Source organism: Schistocerca nitens, chromosome 4 (genome assembly GCF_023898315.1).
Source record: "Schistocerca nitens isolate TAMUIC-IGC-003100 chromosome 4, iqSchNite1.1, whole genome shotgun sequence".
NCBI classification, from domain to species: Eukaryota; Metazoa; Arthropoda; class Insecta; order Orthoptera; family Acrididae; genus Schistocerca; species Schistocerca nitens.
Window position 1 is genome coordinate 338072803 of NC_064617.1, and position 22002 is coordinate 338094804.

Below are 22002 nucleotides of genomic sequence, written 5' to 3' on the forward strand. Positions count from 1 at the left end.
TCACCTGTGGGAGACATTTTTTGGATCTTACATTGATACTTCAGGGTCTCCTGTTGCTACGGATGAAGAGTTGCTTAAAAAAAAAAAAAAAGAAAGAAAAAGGAAAAAAAAAAAACAGCTACCTGAGTAGCAGCCTGCGATGTGTAGTGCCAATCTGACCCCTTTAGGGAAGACCTTAAATTCTCAACCCTATGGCACAAGTCTAGGAAATAGCAGCCTAACATGTCACTAAACCTTCCCAAGTATCGCTTTGTTGAAGCTCTTTGAGTGTGGCTGGTCTTTTCAATCTCCTCTGATAGCCACTTGAATGGTCCAGTTATGACCTTGCAGCACAGATAACAGGCATCATTTGTTACAGTGAGCATAATATGTAGTAGAGGTGGATTGTTCCAGTTTTTAAGACAAGTTGGAATACAGGTGTGTACAATGACACACTGGTATTACTATGGTGGAATTGTGAGATTATGGCACATGTGTTATGTTTGAAAATTATGACTATGTTTAGAAATCTTTTCTGTAAGAATCAGTATAGACTGTACAAACACCTTCCATCTAGAACCCAGAAGACTGTAGAGGGTGGAGTGCAAGGTGATTCATGTTTCTTAATTTCCGGTAAGTCTTCAATTCAGTAGTGGTCTGCTGTTTTGGAAACAAAATGTTTTCTTACAGCATTATCAGGTAGAATTGTCATTGGATTGAAGATTTCTTAACAAACAAAATTAACTGTTGATTCTCAATTGGTAGGTATCATCAAAAGTAAATTGTCTTTTGTTGCATATCGAATAAGTGTAGTATGACAATGATAAATACTGGTAGTAGCTCTCTGAAAAGGCAACACAGTTATATATGGCAGGTTGTATAATTACAAAATTGTTATGAAACACAAGAAGATATGTACATGATCAACACTTTGCACAAATACAGGCAGCTGACACTCTGTATAAAGGAATGTAGTATAACGAACATAAAAAAACAAAAAGACATGATATTATTTGCCTATGCAGTTAGTGAGGAGCAGCTAATCACTGGAATCAGTCACAACTGTCAAATGCTGCAGACTATCCATTTGCAGTAATTCGAGGTGTACTGGCTACACAAATCTAGTTGTAAGGAAGACAGATTGATTCTTGTCTGGTATTCATTGGAAGAATGCTGAGAAAATATAATTGATTCATTCATTGCATTGCTTGCAAAACCTTTGTCCAATTGATTCTTGAGTGTTGTACAGGGTGCGGCAGCATTCATAGCGTAATTTGACTTGCGTAGTACAATGACATACTGCAGGAATGCGCGCCAGCTCGTGCCACATTCGTGTACTAATGAGCTGCCATTTCAAGTGTGACAGTGATATGGAGCAGTGGAGAGCGTAGCATCGCACCTTTGCTGTTGAAAGTTATTTCAAGAATAACAACTCTGTTATTGCTACCCAGTGGCTATTTCGGCAACATTTCAACTTGGGATGTCATGGGAACGTTCCAGATGGATGGACCATTGTGAAGTGGATACGTGTGTTTCGAACAACAGGTTCTGTTTGCAGTGGCAAACCAGGAAGAAGTGAAATAACTGTGCAGACACCAGAAGCCGTGGAAACTGTTCGTGCTGCACTATTGTGTAGCCCAAAAAGATCTGCTCATCATCATGCGCAAACTGTGCATATGTCCAATCACTCATTCAGGAGAATATTGCATGAAGATCTCCATTTTCAACTATATAAGCTGCAGATTTTTCAGGAAATTAGGCCTCGTGATTGGGTTTTTTAACGAAACATTCTGCTCAACCATGCGTGATCTCCTTCACCAAAATCCATGAATGTTGCACATCATCCTGATGGCAGATGAAGCTCATTTTGAGTTATGTGGTTCAGTGAATAAACAGAATATGTGTTATTGGAGTGATGTAAACCCGCATGAACAGCACATCAAGCCCTTGCACAGTTCTCATGTCAGAGTGTTTTGTGGAATTACTTCCTTTGGGATTATTGGCCCTTACTTCTTTGAGGCTGACAATGGCGTGGTTGTAACTCTTACCAGTGAATGTTACCTAAGGATGCTGCAAGACTTAGTTCTTCCCCAATTAGGTATGGTTGATGTGGATGTGGAACAATTATGGTTTCAACAAGACTTTGCATACAGCCAGCATTTGCATGGATTTCTTGCGACATACATTTCCCGGTACAGTAATTTCCCGTTTTGGTGACATATCCGGGCCGCTTGGCTCATCTGACCTTTCATGTGCAGACTTTCTCATTTGGTGCTACCTGAAGCAAGAAGTGTTCCGAACACGTTGTGCCACCATTCCTGAGTTGAAGGATCACATCAGAACTTTAGTCAGCAATGTCCCAGGGAATACATTATGCCGAGTTATGGAAAGCTTCTGACACCGCCTAGATGGGTCATCATTTGACAGGAGTCAAATTCAAAAATTAATCCATGCAATGGACAATGCCTTATGCATTAGTAAATGGCATACCTTTAACTATTATTTGAAATAAGAGGTAATAAATAAATTACAGTTACTGTCTGTTGGTGTGTTTTTAATATCCTACTATGAATGCTGCCGCACCCTGTACATCTGTTTGGGACATTTCCTTAGTGGAATCAACAAAGCAGAGTGAAATGCTACATGCCTAATGGAAAGCTTACTCTTAAAATTCATAATATATGCAGTCCAAAATGTGTGGGCACAGCCTTTATTTCCACTCATACGCATCTTATGTGATGACAGTGAGGGAAAAAATTAGAGAAATTTATGCTTATATGGAAATTTATCAATAGTTGTTCTTTCATGCACAATCCTTGAGTCAAATATCTTGGAAGTAAAATATTGGTACACTGTGTATTTTCTCTCACAGACTATAGTGGCTTGTGAAGTACAGATTTGCTGCTGTAGTGTTAGATGGTGATGTATTTACAACAAGTACAGGAAAAAAATCTATCATTGAAAAAATGCTCTATGTATTATTTGATACAGATATTCTAGATATATTCCATCAGACATGTTGTGTCAAAATAAAGAACAGAGACACATAAAAATCATTAGAGACTTTATATTGCTTTGTGCAGAATCATATAGTGGTCAAAAAAATGTTACATATTGCTTTATTGTCAATACTGGCCATAATAGGAAACAAAGTGGAGTTTGTTGCTCAGGTAAAGTCATAAGAAAACAAACATAAAAATGTAAGCTTATTTCCACTTGTAAACCCAGACAAAAAAACAAAATCTTACAAAAGATCCCACTGCGAACAGTACAGTTTCTTCTCCCTGTCATCTTACGTAACACATTGTTTATGAACCAGTTGGCCTTCCTCATAATTGGAGACGCTTTTGAATGTCATACATGAAATGTATTTGCAGATGCGAATTTGGACAAACATCGGTTGTATAATGGAATAGCAAAATGAAAATCTGTTCTGGACTGCAGTGTTGTATCCTGCCTACTCGTTGAATATGGGGTGCCTAGGAAACCTGCTTTATCGTGTCGCTAGACAACAATCCAAGCAAATCGTATTAATGGATTTTATTTACAGAAAATAAATGACAATACCTAACTTTGAGAAATTTACAATGATGTGTCGCAAGCAAAGGGCAACATGCAACATAAGCAGACTCTTCAGTATATACAGTTTGTAAAACAAGAGAAGTAATACAGTTCCTAAGTCGCTGTTATACAAGTGCCTATTCTTGATGCGATTTGGAAGTCCTAGAACTGCTAGTCTTCAACTGGACCACAGCCAGGCTGCACAGCACTAACATCCTCTTCGTGTCAAGGGTGCTGTCATCGGGTTGTCATCGTAGAGAGGGGTCAGTCCGCTTGCAGTTGGCTAAGATCTTCACAGCCGTCTCTGCTGTAACGTTCCTGACTGGTGTGCCGGTTCTTTACTTTACACCAGAACAATATCGTGCTTTTGAATGTGGATTGACATACTCCTTTTCAAATTGTCCAGGTACAGGATATTGTCCCATTCCTCCACAGTGGGCTCAATGATGCCCTGTCTCTAGTGGAACAGGACATTTGCAAACTGCTCATTGTAACAATACCAGTACATTCTCAGTGCAGTTTCATCTGGAGAATATGGAGGCCATTCCATCCGAATGATTTTATGCTCTCATAGGTAGGCATTGACAAGATTATGAAAAAGCAGGTGTGCATTGTCATCCTTTAGTGTGAAACCTGCTCCAATATGTTCACCAGATGGAGCCACAGTGTGTGCAAGAAAGCTGTCCTGACACTTCACACCGGTCATCTTCCTATGTATTGGCACATGGGGTGTCCTGTAACCATCTTGATTCCACCCCGAAACATGACAGAAACTCTAGATAAGGGTGGCAGTCTATGATGCAGTTAGGGTGCAAACATTGTTCTTATTGCCTCCACATACGAATACCAGTATCATCAGGGTGTAGAGTGATACATGTCTCATCAGAAAAGAGCGTTGTGTCCCACTGCTGCCTAGTCCACAAAGAATGGTTTCGTGCCCATGTGACATGAGCCCCTCTAAGAACCCGATATAGTTTGTGTTGACACCTGCATTCCTGTAGCTGTTTAGAATTTCTGCCTTGGACATGCAGCATTGTGTTGAGTGTTTCTGCTTGCTGTTATACACATATATTGTTCCTACAAACTTGTTATTTTTCTTCAGCAGCCATTTTGTGACAATCCTCAGCAGATCCTGTCGCTAGATATTTTTCCAGGTTATAGAGACATCACTTTGACTCACAGTGACATTCGCCATGACATCCACCTCACTCTTCTACCTGTTACATTAGAGTGGCCATGCGGAGCCCCTGATTGTATGTTATTGTTGTCTGAACCATATTGAAACAACAAATCTCTTTTAATGACACACAGCATAAACACTGCAATGTTTACAGGTGACATGGTTGCCAAGACTGCACATACTGCCTCCTGACAATAGGAACAAAACAGTCCAGTGTATTGGTATCATGACTTATTTCTGTATAACAACATTCAGTATTAAATTTTTGGCAATATGCAACATGTATTTTGACCACTGTATTAACATGTTATTTATTTATTTATTTGAAGATTCTATGATAGTGATAATATTCCTTGTCACAGGAGGTATAAATATTCAGCTGCTGTGATTGAATTATGTTGATATGTGAAATAAATGGTAAGCAAGAATATGATAATTTGGAGTAAATGGATCCTGAATTTTTAAGCTTTAGAGAAACAAAAATTATGCAGACAGGCAATCAACTTTTTGTCCTCCTCTTTAATGGAGTAACATATCTGGAACTGCAAGTGGAACATTTTAGGATATTCTAAAATATTCATCTGTAACTGTTTTGGCAAATTAGTATGATGAATATTAGTTAACTTGTACTTCTGTGTGCGCACCAGCTGAAAATCGGGGTATTTGTTTCTAGTTTGTGATGTGTCAGTAACATATAAGAAGGGAATGATTAAGTGTTAACTTGTTAATTATGGTTACAAGTTCTAATTATCACTTGCACTTGAGAAAAACTTAAAATGATTGAAGAAGCCGAGAATGTTAGGAACTGTGCTGTGGGAAGAAATTAGTTTTCATTTACATTTTTGTAAGTTAAATTTTTCTAATTTTGACTGGTAAGAACTGATACTGTAACAAAGAATTTCATTTTAGTCCACCACTGCAGAATAATACTGCACCAGTAAAACATAAAGAAGAGAATAACACCAAAATAAAACTTTAGCTGCAAATAAAATGTGTCATTTACAACAATAAAACACAGTGCAGATACAAGTGTCTACCAACACCAAAAATATGTCAAAGGCTTTAGAATAAGAACTGTACAATACTTTCAATGAGTGTGACATCACAACTGTTTCCATCTTTAACAGTCGCAGGGAAGTATTGTGAATGGTGGTTTCACTCGCAGCAATTTAAACTGCGCTCTTAGGTACTGCCTAACCACACCCTCAGAAAAAAAAAAAAAAAAAAAAAAAAAAAAAAAAAAAAAAAAAAAAAAAAAAGCAGCTAAAGATTTTTAACAAGCAATATTATATGTGAAAGTTTAACTTTTCTTGTAGCTATACTGTATGTATAGCTATACTGTACGTATATTAATTTAAATCAATAACTTTTCCTATTTGTGTTTTCGCAATGCTCTGCAGTAATGTTGCTTTTAGTTGACTACATCAAGTGTTCTATGCTGCGAATATTTGCCGTCATTGGCTGGTGAGATCATGTGACAGGAGCTATGATTGGCTGATGAAAGTGCATGATGATCTCAGTTTCAGTGTTTCAGAAGCTACCATGCTGTATTTGGTGGAATTCATATTTATACTTTTGTAACACAAAAATTTGAAGTGTACATGTTGATGTGCATCAGAGATCTTTCTGAAACATGTTGCTTTTTGCTGGATTTCATTTTCTTGTGTCAGGAAGTTCTATGCTGGTGTATAAAATCTTTACCATAAAAAGGATTGGTAAGCTTTACAGCTCCAAGGGAAAGTGTACTGTCACTTAACACATAAAATGTACTTCCACCTGGGGTATAGTATCTTTCAAACTGTGGTATAGTGCATTTTCACCCAGGAAAAAGTGTACTTTTAACTGGGAAAAATCCAGGAAATTTTTTTCTTGTCCACATGTACATAACTAATTTGAAAGGATGGATGTACAATGACATTTTGTTTGACTGTGGCGTATGTTTGGTAACATTGCCCAGGTGCCTTGCTGACTTTACGTGACATGTTGATCCTGGACAGATTCTGCAGACATACAACAGAGGAAGTGCAAATCAAGTCACTAAAATGGAAAACTGACTCGGTCATTATCCGTGGATGCCTGACATCCATCCTACAACCACTAGATATGTGTATAATCAGCCTTTCAGAGCTGCACTTATTCAGCAATATACACTACGGATAGCGAGTGAAAACCCCTTGTTCACACTGAGTGGAAAAGTTAAGTCGTCAGATTTTTCCCAGATTTGTGATTGGGTAGAATGTGCACGGGACTCCATTCCGCTACCACAGGTGGAACAATCCTTAAAAAAAGTGATGTCACAAATTTACTTAACAGAACCGAGGATGATTCTCTACGGGAAGATGACAATGACAACAATGATTCTTCAGTTAGTGGTGGTGATGAATAGAATTATTATATTAGAATAATATTTTTGTAAACAAAACACAAATTAAAACCAGTTTTTTTTTCCTTCTCAAAATTAGGATGTGCATATGTTTTTCACATATACAATACTCAGTTGTTTATGTCCTAAGCTTGCATAGTCATTGAACTGTTAGGGATGCTTACCACTTGGTGACCAACATTAAATTGTTGTGGTGTACTGAAAAGCTCCTGTGACCATTGCAATAATCTAGTTGGGAACATCTGTATGTCTGATGGAGTAAGTAAGAAACAGTGATCAGAAGAAAGAATGTTTTGTCACTTTTTTGTGCCCACATAAAACGGAGTTTGCATGTTGATGCTAGTGAACACAGTATGTGTTGCTACATAAATGGCATTGATTTGCAGTCTAATGAAATCAGTATGACATGAGATGAAACAACTTGATTGGAAACTTATGTTCCAACTTTCCAGTTGTCTTTCTACTACTATTATTTTGATGGGTTATGGAGGTCTTCATCACTTGAATTTGTTTAATGAAAGGCAAGATGGTGGGCCTTAGTTGTAACACACACACACACACACACACACACACACACACACACACACACACACACACACATATATATATATATATATATATATATATATATATATATATATATATATAAACAAAGATGATGTGACTTACCAAACAAAAGCGCTGGCACGTCGATAGACACACAAACAAACACAAACATACACACAAAATTCAAGCTTTCGCAACAAACTGTTGCCTCATCAGGAAAGAGGGAAGGAGAGGGAAAGACGAATATATATATATATATATATATATAGCCTCATCAGGAAAGAGGGGAAGGAGAGGGAAAGACGAAAGGATGTGGGTTTTAAGGGAGAGGGTAAGGAGTCATTCCAATCCCGGGAGCGGAAAGACTTACCTTAGGGGGAAAAAAGGACAGGTATACACTCGCGCACACACACACACACATATCCATCCACACATATACAGACACAAGTAGACATATTTAAAGACAAAGAGTTTGGGCAGAGATGTCAGTCGAGGCGGAAGTGAAGAGGCAAAGATGATGTTGAATGACAGGTGAGGTATGAGTGGCGGCAACTTGAAATTAGCGGAGATTGAGGCCTGGTGGGTAACGGGAAGAGAGGATATATTGAAGAGCAAGTTCCCATCTCCGGAGTTCGGAGATAACCCGGACGGTGTAACACTGTGCCAAGATGTGCTGGCCATGCACCAAGGCATGTTTAGCCACAGGGTGATCCTCATTACCAACAAACACTGTCTGCCTGTGTCCATTCATGCGAATGGACAGTTTGTTGCTGGGCATTCCCACATAGAATGCATCACAGTGTAGGCAGGTCAGTTGGTAAATCACGTGGGTGCTTTCACATGTGGCTCTGCCTTTGATCGTGTACACCTTCCGGGTTACAGGACTGGAGTAGGTGGTGGTGGGAGGGTGCATGGGACAGGTTTTACACCGGGGGCGGTTACAAGGATAGGAGCCAGAGGGTAGGGAAGGTGGTTTGGGGATTTCATAGGGATGAACTAACAGGTTACGAAGGTTAGGTGGACGGCGGAAAGGCACTCTTGGTGGAGTGGGGAGGATTTCATGAAGGATGGATCTCATTTCAGGGCAGGATTTGAGGAAGTTGTATCCCTGCTGGAGAGCCACATTCAGAGTCTGGTCCAGTCCCGGAAAGTATCCTGTCACAAGTGGGGCACTTTTATGGTTCTTCTGTGGGGGATTCTGGGTTCGAGGGGATGAGGAAGTGGCTCTGGTTATTTGCTTCTGTACCAGGTCGGGAGGGTAGTTGCGAGATGCGAAAGCTGTTGTCAGGTTGTTGGTGTAATGGTTCAGGAATTCCGGACTGGAGCAGATTTGTTTGCCACTAAGATATGTGTGTGTGTGTGCGCGAGTGTATACCTGTCCTTTTTTCCCCCTAAGGTAAGTCTTTCCGCTCCCGGGATTGGAATGACTCCTTACCCTCTCCCTTAAAACCCACATCCTTTCGTCTTTCCCTCTCCTTCCCCTCTTTCTTGATGAGGCAACAGTTTGTTGCGAAAGCTTGAATTTTGTGTGTGTGTGTCTATCGACCTGCCAGCACTTTCGTTCGGTAAGTCACATCATCTTTTTATATATATATATATATATATATATATATATATATATATATATATATATATATATATATATATATATGATGTGACTTATCGAACGAAAGCACTGGCAGGTCGATAGACACACAAACACACACACAAAATTCAAGCTTTTGCACCAAACTGTTGCCTCCTCAGGAAAGAGGGAAGGAGAGGGAAAGACAAAAGGATGTGGGTTTTAAGGGAGAGGGTAAGGAGTCATTCCAATCCCGGGAGCGGAAAGACTTACCTTATGGGGAAAAAAGGACAGGTATACACTCGCGCACACACACATATCCATCCACACATAAACAGACACAAGCAGACAAATTTAAAAACAAAACATATATTTTTCCCACGTGGAATGTTTCTCTCTCTCTCTCTCTCTCTCTATATATATATATATATATATATATATATATATATATATAATGAAATATCCATGAATACATTTATATTCCAGAACTTGTGTTGTTGTTCTGTTTACATTTCGTTGGAAACAAAAACTGAGACTTGTATGACTTTATGGAGGTACAGTGTCATTGGAGATGCAAGTTCTGTTGAGCTCAATTACTGCTGATCCAGCATCAGACTTGACAGTGAATATATATTGTGATGTGTAGTGTGAGGTGCATCAGCACATTGCTGCAAAAATTTCTGGCCACTGTTACAGTGTTGACAATGAAATGAAAAAGTGCTATCCTTTTAAAAATTATTTCCTGTTTGATTAGTGAGTTCATCAGATATTTTATTCTACAGCAACAGTGCTTAATATGTTCATTGTGATTGGCTTTTTCATTGTTTTCATTTAAAGTGGTACTGTACTTAGCCCAGTTTATTGAATTTGCGGGACACTTATTTTCGTTGTTAATAATATAACACAAATTCTGCTTTATGTAACAGATGGCTGTTTGCACTGACTTGGATCGAAAAATGCAGACAATGGAGGAGGAAATTATGGTTAACCCAGTATTTGTGAAGAAGTCTTGTGGAGCCCAAGATGATGATTTACCACCTGCAACAACACCTGCGTCTAAAATTACGACTTATTCTATGTGAACACTCACGTGTCTTAAATATTTTTCTGTGATAGAATGTTTCGCCTACACTCTTATTTTATGTTTGTATTAATAAACCATACTGAACAAATATACTTTCTAATTATTTGGAATACCATTTATTTCAGAATGAAATTATAAAAGCACATAGTTTTTATTTGATGCAGATGGTCATTAAGTGTGAGAGCATCTATCCTGAATTACAGACATAATGATCTAAAGAGCATGTTCCCAAGATGTATTGTAATTACTCGGTTCATTTCATGGATCATAATTATGATCTCTCATCATGATGTGGAATGATTCAGTTTACAATTATAATACACTTCTTCAGTGAAATATATGGCAGCATGCACTGACCTTTACGATTGTCTCTTACATTACACACTCGCAGAAGTGTGCGTGCATGGAAATTGTCAAGCAGGTGTATCAGTTTGTTTTTGAAGTTAATTATGCTATCTGCTAGACTCTTTGACATTGTTGAGCATATGGGCAAACATTTTTATTGCTCAACGTCCAACTTCTTTTGCAACACTAAAGATGAGTGATTAGTAATGTAAGTCATTTCCTTCTAAAGTTTTTTTTTTGCTACAGTTTTCCAATTGCATTGGATGTTGACACCAAACTTCATAAGGAAGTAAACGTGTTGTTAAGTTGCTGTCAGAAAGTCCAACTGTTAACAGAGCTATCTACAAGGTGTTCTGAAGGGGATGTAGCAAACATAGCAAATTATTGTTATTATGAACTTCTATTCAACAAACCCTTTCTGCCTCAGTGAAGAATTGCCATTGATGATGCCATGTACCATCAGAAAATTAAAATAGGACAATTTTTGACATTTTCATCTCTAACATGGCAAAAATGGCATTCCTTTCCTCTGTTTAGTTTGTTGTTCCTATCCAGGAATTGCCATTCTCATAATGCACTGTCCACTCACATTAATGTGACCACCTGTCAAAATGCTGAAAAACAGCCTTTTGCGCTGCAGGACATTCAGGAAGAGTGTGAATGAGATTCTGAAAGTACTGACAGGGAAAGCCATGCAGACGCCAGTGTCGTGATCAGCTGCGCTAGGTTTCTCAGTTGGGAATCCACGACATGAACAGCCCAGTCCAGGTGGTCCCACAGATTCTTGATTGGTTTTAAATTCAGAGTACAATGGTTGCTAGGGGAACACTCGTCCCTGTGCTCTTTTAACCACATAAATGCACTGCAAGCTGTGTGAAATATTGTATTGTCCTGCTGGTAGAGGCCATTGTCCCAAGGAAAAACAAACTGTGTGTAGGGGTGGACATGGTTACCAAGGACAGATGCAGACATGTGTTGATCTCCGTTGTGCCTTCCAGAATGACGAGATCATGCAGGGAGTGCTAGTAAAACATCCCCCAGGCCATAAAGCTCTCGTGTGATTGCAGGGTGTTTGCATTCAGATGTTTTACACCCTACACACCAGCAGCCATCTGTCCGAGGGAGCATAAAACCTGATTCGGCTGAAAAGGCCACTTGTCACTAGTCAGTGGATGTCCAGTTGCGGTACTGGCAGGCAAATTCCAGCCTTTGTCACTAATGAGCAATAACCGGCATGGGTATATGAACCAGGAGCCCACTGTACAGGCACATACACAGGAACTTTTGCTGAACATTCATTGTTGGTAGCCCCTTGGTTCATCTGGGTGCTCAGTTGCTCAACTGTTCCAAGTCTTCAGCCCATTTTCCCCACCTTAAATCATATGTATTGTCGAGGCTCTCCTGCATTGGAATAGCATCGAAGTTTGTGTGTACTGGAGAAATCCTTCCTGTTTCTCAGGTGTTGATCCTCTATTGATCTGGTAGAATTATATTTTTCTTGAGACAAGTGAGTCTCAACTCTATCTTCGATTATAAAGGAAGCTGAAGAAATGAGTTAAAATTTGTGCCACGGCTGGGGCTCTAACTTGGGTCTCCTGCTTACTAGGCAGATATGCTACACATGACTCCATTGCAGCAGTATGGTTAACACAGCTGCATGGACTATTGTAGTCCAATGCCCTCACTAACAATGTGTTCGCCCATTACAAAGCTGGGATGCTATTCCAGTGCTGTAGAGCCTGGGCAACACTGATGATTTAAGAAAGTGAAGACATAGAACTGTTGAGCAACTAACCACACAGATGAACCAAGAGGCTACCAACAGTGTCTCCTCATAGAATATTTAGCAAAAGTTCCTGCATATGGGCCTCTGCGGTGGGTATCTGGTTTGTGTTAGGGAGTCCATGCAGTTGTGTTAGCTATACTGCTACGGTGATGTAATGGTTAGCAAATCTATTTAGTAAGCAGAAGACCCAAGGTCAAGTGCCAGCCATGCCACAAATTTTAATTAATTTCTTCAGCTTCTATCATTATTGAAGATAAAGTTGAGATTCATATGTCTCAAGGAAAATATAAGTCCTTCAGATCAGTAGATCACCTTCACCTGAGGAACAGGCAAGATTTCCCCATTACAAACAAAGCTTGGGTGCTATTCTAATGCTGGAGACTCAGCAATACTGACTGTTTAAGAAGGCAAAAATGTGCATAAGGTGTGAATTGAAGTTGTATTAGTTCCATGTCTATTCACACATACACATCTCCATAGCTGTTGTTCGCCACTGTCATCTATGGTCCATTTTGCACTACATTTGCCTTGGTGCCAGGTTTGGGTGGAGCCATTTTGCTGCGCACAGTATACTTCAACCATGGTGGCACACAAACAGTTTACAAAATAGCCATTTTGGAAATTCTTCTAGCATTGGCCTAAAAGCCAATGATAATGCCCTTTTGGATGTCAGATAAATCACTCTGTTTCTGCTTTATGAGACTGCTCTTTCTCACATCCCCCCAATACACTTTATATATGGTTCACTGCTAGTGCTACCACCTGCCGTCTGTGAGTGGTTACTGTATATTAACACTGAAGATAAGCAGTGATCACATTAATGTAACCAGACCGTGTATAGTAATACTGATGTTGATTAATCTGTAGATACATGATAAGCAACAGCAGAGGGGAAAAAAAACAGGTTAAGCTATCATTAACTCAAAGGTTGGTTTGAAAACCACCGTGTTTTATTAGGCACAATGCTATTGGAGATGCTGCACCATTGCTTTCCTCAGACTTTTGAAATTATTTAATCGCTAGTTATAAGGGGACCAACAGTTTAACATGGACTCCAAACCTCAGTGCAATTTGGCATTTTTCACACTAACGGTCATTGCCAAATGTGAAAAAAGTAATAAGTGACAGACGAAAATCCTCGGACTGGGAATTGAACCTGGGACTTGTGGATCCGTAGTCTGTCACTTTACCACTGAGTCTCAGAGGGGTATCATTGAAGTAAACAGAAATATAAGTGGATTGTACTAAAAATCTGTAACAGCAATAGAGCTTAGAATAGTCATATAATTGTAGTATACTAAAATGGGAACAATACTGAGGAACAGTGAAGGTAGTGGGTAGCTTCCTAGTTGAAGGTAGCCAAATAACACAAATGTCTTAACATTACTAACAGGGTAAAGAAGACTGAATAATATATAATTTGGTCATGCCAATGTACAGAATGTCTGTGAGAGTCTAGTGGGAAAGTAATTTCCATACTGCATTTGTTTGTCATGTTTAGTATGTACGATAGACATTTTATCTTCATTTGACAGTGATATAGAGCTCACAGTCATTCTCACACCAAGGAGGGTACTACCATTGAGAGATTCCAAACGTCACTGTAAGTGCCGCTCCCATCACAACTAGTGCAGCCCCTCTATGTGTGACGTGCTCTGCAGTCCTGTGTTTACTGTGAATAACATCATCGCAACGGACTTGTTTACTCATGGGGCTGCTCTTCAGCTCATTCTTATGATTCAGGTACTGGAACTTGTGCTATGGATTGATCTTGCTTGAAACATTCCTACACCAAATTTCCTATTAACCTACCACAGTTTTGCTGCTCTAGGCTTATCTGTTTGTGTATCTGTATTTGCTCTTACATAGCTCATATTTTATTTTATTTCCAAGTCTAGTTCTGTAGGAATAGATTGAGGAGCAAATCTCCAAGGTCATGGAATGTGTCAGTACATGAAATTACAACATGAAAGTAATAACAGATAAAATAAAATGTTTATGAACCCAAAAAAAGTCAAGCCATAAGTTTAAGTAAATGCAATCAACAATATAACATAAGAATCAGCTTAATTTTCAAGGAGCTCCTCGGCAGAATAGAAAGAGTGACTCATGAGGAAACTCTTCAGTTTTGATTTGAAAGAGCATGGATTACTGCTAAAATTTGTTAATTCTTGCCATAGCTTATTGAAAATGGATGCAGCAGGATACTGCACACCTTTCTGCACAAGAGTTAAGGAAGTCCAATCCAAATGCATATTGGATTTCTGCCGAGTATTAACTGAGTCAAAGCTGCTAATTCGTGGGAATAAGCTGATATTGTTAACAAGAAACGATAGTAAAGAATATATATATTGAGAGACCAATGTCAAAATGCCAGACTAATGAACAGGAGTCGACAAGAGGTTCGTGAACTTACACCAGTTATTGCCTGAACTGCCCATTTCTAAAGCCAAAAATATCCTTTTAAAATGAGATGAGTTACCCTGAAATATAATAACATATGACATAAGCAAATGAAAATAAGCAAAGTAGATTAATTTTCATGTTAAATGATCACTTGCTTCAGATACCGTTCGAATAGTAAAAATGGCCACATTAAGTCTTTGAACAAGGTCCTGAACATGGGCTTTCCACGACAGTCTACTATCTATCTATCTGAACACCTAGAAATTTGAACTGTTCAGTTTCACTAATCATAGGCCCGTTCTGTGAAATTAAAATTGTGTGTACCCCACTCAGAACCCACATCACAGCCATTCTCAACACTGAGAATAATTACCATTTGCTGTCTGTAAGAGGTGAACCAATTTTCATCTACTCCCCAAATTCCGTTATGGTCCAACAGCTGGAGCAAGTTTTTGTGATCAACACAATCAAATTCCTTGGTTAAATAAAAAGATACGCCTAGTGTTCGAAACATTTTGTTTAATTCATCCAGTACCTCACAGAGAAAAGAGAAAGCATTTTCAGTTGTTAAATAATTTCTAAAGCCAAACTGTACATTTGATAGCAAATCATGTGATATAAAATGATCAATTATCCTTGAATACATAGCCTTTTCAATAACTTTAGCAAACACTGATGGCATAGAAGTATGTCTAAAATTGTCTATATTATTCCTTTGTAAAGCAGCTTTACTACTGAGTACTTCAATCATTCAGGAAACTGACCGTTCCTAAAGGAAAAATTACGAATATGGCTAAGTACCACCCTAACATGTGCAGCACAGTACTTTAATATTCTGCTAGGAATTCCATCGTATCCATGAGAGTCCTTTGTCTTCAGTGACTTAATTATTGACTCAATCTTCCTCTTGTCAGTATCACAGAGGAATATTTTAGACATCAAATTCGTAAAGGCATTTTCCAAAAGAGTTATATGGTTCCCTGTAGAAACTAAATTTTTATTTAATTCACCAGCAATTCTCAGAAAGTGGTTGTTAAATGCTGTACATATATCTAATTTATCAGTAACAGAAATATTTTTACTATGTATTGATTTTATATCGTCGACCATGTGTTGCTGACCAAGACACTTCCTTCACAACTAACCATAAGGTTTTAATTTTATCCTGTGAATTAGCTATTCTGTTTGTGTACCACATAATCTTTGCCTTCCTAATAACATTTTTAAGCACCTTACAATACTTTTTATTATGGGCTACTGTACCTTGATTGTGACTACTTCTAACATTTCGATATAATTGCTGCTTTGTTCTACATGATGTCCTTATTCCACTAGTCAGCCACCCAGACTGCCTTTTACTGCTAATACCCCGTTTGTAACATATGAATGGAATTATTATCAGCATTATAAAATCCTGACACTCTTGTTCCTTAACGAGGTTTAAAAACTCTCTATTGCCGCTGGATTAGCTTTCCTACATAGTTCGTAATTATATGTAATATTTGTTTGAGTGCAAAAGCCATTTAGTGTTAAAATTTGTGCATCATGGTCTGAAAGGCCATTCACCCTTTAGTAACAGAATGCCCATCTAGTAATGTTGTTGTTGTGGTCTTCAGTCCTGAGACTGGTTTGATGCAGCTCTCCATGCTACTCTATCCTGTGCAAGCTTCTTCATCTCCCAGTACCTACTGCAACCTACATCCTTCTGAATCTGCTTAGTGTATTCATCTCTTGGTCTCCCCCTACGATTGCTGCCCTCCAATACTAAATTGGTGATCCCTTGATGCCTCAGAACATGTCCTACCAACCGATCCCTTCTTCTGGTCAAGTTGTGCCACAAACTCCTCTTCTCCCCAATCCTATTCAGTACCTCCTCATTAGTTATGTGATCTACCCATCTAATCTTCAGCATTCTTCTGTAGCACCACATTTCGAAAGCTTCTATTCTCTTCTTGTCCAAACTATTTACCGTCCATGTTTCACTTCCATGCATGGCTACACTCCATACAAATGCTTTCAGAAATGACTTCCTGACACTTAAATCTATATTCGATGTTAACAAATTTCTCTTCTTCAGAAACGCTTTCCTTGCCATTGCCAGTCTACATTTTATATCCTCTCTACTTCGACCATCATCAGTTATTTTGCTCCCCAAGTAGCAAAACTCCTTTACTACTTTAAGTGTCTCATTTCCTAATCTAATACCCTCAACATCACCTGACTTAATTCGACTACATTCCATTATCCTCGTTTTGCTTTTGTTGATGTTCATCTCATATCCTCCCTTCAAGACACCATCCATTCTGTTCAACTGCTCTTCCAAGTCCTTTGCTGTCTCTGACAGAATTACAATGTCATTTCTTCTCCATGGATTTTAATACCTATTCCGAATTTTTCTTTTGTTTCCTTTACTGCTTGCGCAATATACTGATTGAATAACATCGGGGAGAGGCTACAACCCTGTCTTACTCCCTTCCCAACCACTGCTTCCCTTTCATACCCCTCGACTCTTATAACTGCCATCTGGTTTCTGTACAAATTGTAAATAGCCTTTCGCTCCCTGTATTTTACCCCTGCCACCTTTAGAATTTGAAAGAGAGTATTCCAGTCAACATTGTCAAAAGCTTTCTCTAAATCTACAAATGCTAGAAACGTAGGTTTGCCTTTCCTTAATCTTTCTTCTAAGATAAGTCGTAAGGTCAGTATTGCCTCACGTGTTCCAGTATTTCTACGGAATCCAAACTGATCTTCCCCGAGGTTGGCTTCTACTAGTTTTTCCATTCGTCTGTAAAGAATTCGTGTTAGTATTTTGCAGCTGTGGCTTATTAAACTGATTGTTCGGTAATTCTCACATCTGTCAACACCTGCTTTCTTTGGGATTGGAATTATTATATTCTTCTTGAAGTCTGAGGGTATTTCGCCTGTTTCATACATCTTGCTCACCAGATGGTAGAGTTTTGTCAGGACTGGCTCTCCCAAGGCCGTCAGTAGTTCCAATGGAATGTTGACTACTCCGGGGGCCTTGTTTCCACTCAGGTCGTTCAGTGCTCTGTCAAACTCTTCACGCAGTATCGTATCTCCCATTTCATCTACATCCTCTTCCATTTCCATAATATTGTCCTCAAGTACATCGCCCTTGTATAGACCCTCTGTATACTCCTTCCACCTTTCTGCTTTCCCTTCTTTGCTTAGAACTGGGTTTCCATCTGAGCTCTTGATGTTCATACAAGTGGTTCTCTTCTCTCCAAAGGTCTCTTTAATTTTCCTGTAGGCAGTATCTATCTTACCCCTAGTGAGATAAGCCTCTACATCCTTACATTTGTCCTCTAGCCATCCCTGCTTAGCCATTTTGCACTTCCTGTCGATCTCATTTTTGAGACGTTTGTATTCCTTTTTGCCTGCTTCATTTACTGCATTTTTATATTTTCTCCTTTCATCAATTAAATTCAATATTTCTTCTGTTACCCAAGGATTTCTACTAGCCCTCGTCTTTTTACCTACTTGATCCTCTGCTGCCTTCACTACTTCATCCCGCAAAGCTACCCATTCTTCTTCTACTGTATTTCTTTCCCCCATTCCTGTCAATTGTTCCCTTATGCTCTCCCTGAAACTCTGTACAACCTCTGGTTCTTTCAGTTTATCCAGGTCCCATCTCCTTAAATTCCCACCTTTTTGCAGTTTCTTCAGTTTTAATCTACAGGACATAACCAATAGATTGTGGTCAGAGTTCACATCTGCCTCTGGAAATGTCTTACAATTTAAAACCTGGTTCCTAAATCTCTGTCTTACCATTATATAATCTATCTGATACCTTTTAGTATCTCCAGGGTTCTTCCATGTATACAACCTTCTATCATGATTCTTAAACCAAGTGTTAGCTATGATTAAGTTGTGCTCTGTGCAAAATTATACCAGGCGGCTTCCTGTTTCATTTCTTAGCCCCAATCCATATTCACCTACTACGTTTCCTTCTCTCCCTTTTCCTACACTCGAATTCCAGTCACCCATGACTATTAAATTTCGTCTCCCTTCACTATCTGAATAATTTCTTTTATTTCATCATACATTTCTTCAATTTCTTCGTCATCTGCAGAGCTAGTTGGCATATAAACTTGTACTACTGTAGTAGGTGTGGGCTTCGTATCTATCTTGGCCACAATAATGCGTTCACTAAGCTGTTTGTAGTAGCTTACCCGCGTTCCTATTTTCCTATTCATTATCAAACCTACTCCTGCATTACCCCTATTTGACTTTGTGTTTATAACCCTGTAGTCACCTGACCACAAGTCTTGTTCCTCCTGCCACCGAACTTCACTAATTCCTACTATATCTAACTTTAACCTATCCATTTCCCTTTTCAAATTTTCTAACCTACCTGCCCGATTAAGGGACCTGACATTCCACGCTCCAATCCGTAGAACGCCAGTTTTCTTTCTCCTGATAACGACATCCTCTTGAGTAGTCCCCGCCCAGAGATCCAAATGGGGGACTATTTTACCTCCGGAATATTTTACCCGAGAGGACGCCATCATCATTTAATCATACAGTAAAGCTGCATGCCCTCGGGAAAAATTACTGCCGTAGTTTCCCCTTGCTTTCAGCCGTTCGCAGTACCAGCACAGCAAGGCCGTTTTGGTTATTGTTACAAGGCCAGATCAGTCAATCATCCAGACTGTTGCCCTTGCAACTACTAAAAAGGCTGCTGCCCCTCTTCAGGAACCACACGTTTGTCTGGCCTCTCAACAGATACCCCTCCGTTGTGGTTGTACCTACAGTACGGCTATCTGTATCGCTGAGGCACGCAAGCCTCCCCACCAATGGCAAGGTCCATGGTTCTAGTAATAAAGAATGAATAAAAATATTGTCTACGGCTGTGCTACTGTTACCTTGCACCTCGTTGGAAAAAACACAGTGTGCATCATATCATATGAGTTTAGGAGATCTACCATTATCCTTTTTCTTGCACAATCATATACAAAATTAATATTGGAAGACACCACATATAACTAATCATTGGTACTTCCTATAAAGTGAACCAAGAAATCAGAGTTAGGGGACCTGTAAACAACAACAATTAGAAGTTTAGTTTCACTAAATTCAACTGCCCCTGCACAGCAGTCAAATATCTGTTCAGTGCAGTGTCGTGATACATCAGTGGACTCAAACGGAATGTTTTTATGTACATAACCACTCTTCCACTCCTCAAGGAACACCTTGAAAAACAGCTAGCTAATCTGTATCCTGGTAAGGGTAGCCTATGAATTGTCAAATTATTTAAGTGGTGCTCTGATATACCAATAATGTCAGAGTCAACATCTATAAGCAGTTTAATAACTTTTTCTCTAATACCTCTTATATTCTGATGAAATATACTAATTCCTTCTCTACTTGGATACCTGACCACCTTTGAAGGTGATTCATTAGTTAGATGGACTTCCTTTAAGCAGGTATACCTATCAGCAGACTTCACTTTAAAAAAAAAAGGTGCAGCTCCAACACCAACTACTACAGGTATTTTTCCATGAGTGATCCCACCACCACACACTACACTTGCCACCTATAAGCTCTGCCAGCTTCCCCTTCCCATACCTACTGAGGTGCAGGCCATGCCTAGTGAAACCCGATCTACTAATATACTTAACTGGCACCACAGCAATGTGACCCATGCCCTCTAACAGCTGCATTAAGATGAGGCCAAACATGACGCTGAAACAGATGCACGAAATGCATATTAATGTCACCAGTTTGAGCAGCTATCTGTCGTACAATTTTAATAAACTTGTGTTTGAGCAAACACAAAAGTAATGCATTCCTCAACACTAAGATAGGTAAGAACAGTGCAGTGCTTTAACAGACATGGTATGACCATTGACTGACGTAGCTAGCAGGACTTACAGTTTTATATATACTCCAAATCACAACACAGCATGGCATTTTTCGGATTGAAAAATCATTGCAGGAGACGAAAGAATTGGCAAGAGCTAGAAAAATCACAAGAGAAACTGAAAATTGAATCTCTGACCTTCGGATCCTTAGTCACACTCAGCCACCAAACCACTGAAATACACTGATGAAATGACAGTAAAAAATAAAAATAATTAAGCTCGTAACATCCGTGCCTGAAATATACTGTAGCTCATAACGGTGGGATCATGAAAGATGGGCTATGTTACACCAAAGGTTACAGCGCACTGTAATGACAAGCATAAAGTTAAGGTCAGTTGTGTAAGAAAAAAATTAACTTTACAGATCAGAATGTCCCAAATGTGTAGTTATTTACTTCTGTATTCTGTTATGTGCAGCACATGCTCAAACATACATTACTTTTCCAAATTGTCTACATTTTCTAATTATGAATATGCATTTCCAAATATAACTCACATGAACTGGAGTCCTTCCCTCTCACAGGAAACTGTACTAGTTTTACACTAGTTTGTGAAACTTGAAAGCTCCACAAAGCAATGTCAAAATTTGGTCCACTTATGACCACATATTATTTTACAATTCTATGTAAGATCTACAGTGATTAGATAGAAGGAAACATACAACTTTTTTTAAAAAAAAAAAAACACATTAATAAATAATACAACTGTTATATTGCAAAGATGCAGATCACTTGTATAATGACCTCTGCACATAAAAACAAACTGGTTTTTAACATGTTAATAGAAAATAGCACTCCTAAGAGTAGTAGGAGCTTCTATTTCGTCTGAAAGTTCATTTTGACTGCTGGATAAGCATCATAATCTATTTAGTTAGTTACATGTTCCATAAATCATTTGCATCATTTTTTGTTGAAATGAGGTGGAACGAGTCAGTTTAGAGATTATGTATTCATGAGTTATTTGTGAGGACCATATGGTTAAATGTCTGGCCATAAATAAGTTACTAAACAGCACATTGGCTTAAATTTAATAAGCATTAACCATAATACTATTCATATAACTAGTGATATACTTTTTCTTTTCAAGGTGTGCTGCCAGTTTTAAACTATTGTACAAGATATATATATATATATATATATATATATATATATATATATATATATATATATTTATTTATTTATTTTTTTTTTTTTTTGGGTGGCTGCATATTGAACTAACTCTCTCTCTCTCTCTCTCTCTCTCTCTGAGCACTATGCGACTTAACTTCTGAGGTCATCAGTCGT

General features: G+C 38.7%; 1 protein-coding gene across 1 annotated transcript in view; it reads left to right on the forward strand.

Annotated features, from left to right (window-relative positions):
- The window catches only part of LOC126252876 (COP9 signalosome complex subunit 3), a 136015-nt gene extending 125630 nt beyond the window's left edge, over positions 1-10385 (forward strand). The window contains exon 8 of the mRNA XM_049953834.1: positions 10140-10385. Coding sequence (XP_049809791.1) covers positions 10140-10295 — 156 coding nt within the window. The 3' untranslated portion in view covers positions 10296-10385. The remainder of the gene's footprint in view (positions 1-10139) is intronic.
- Positions 10386-22002: the final 11617 nt, after the last annotated feature.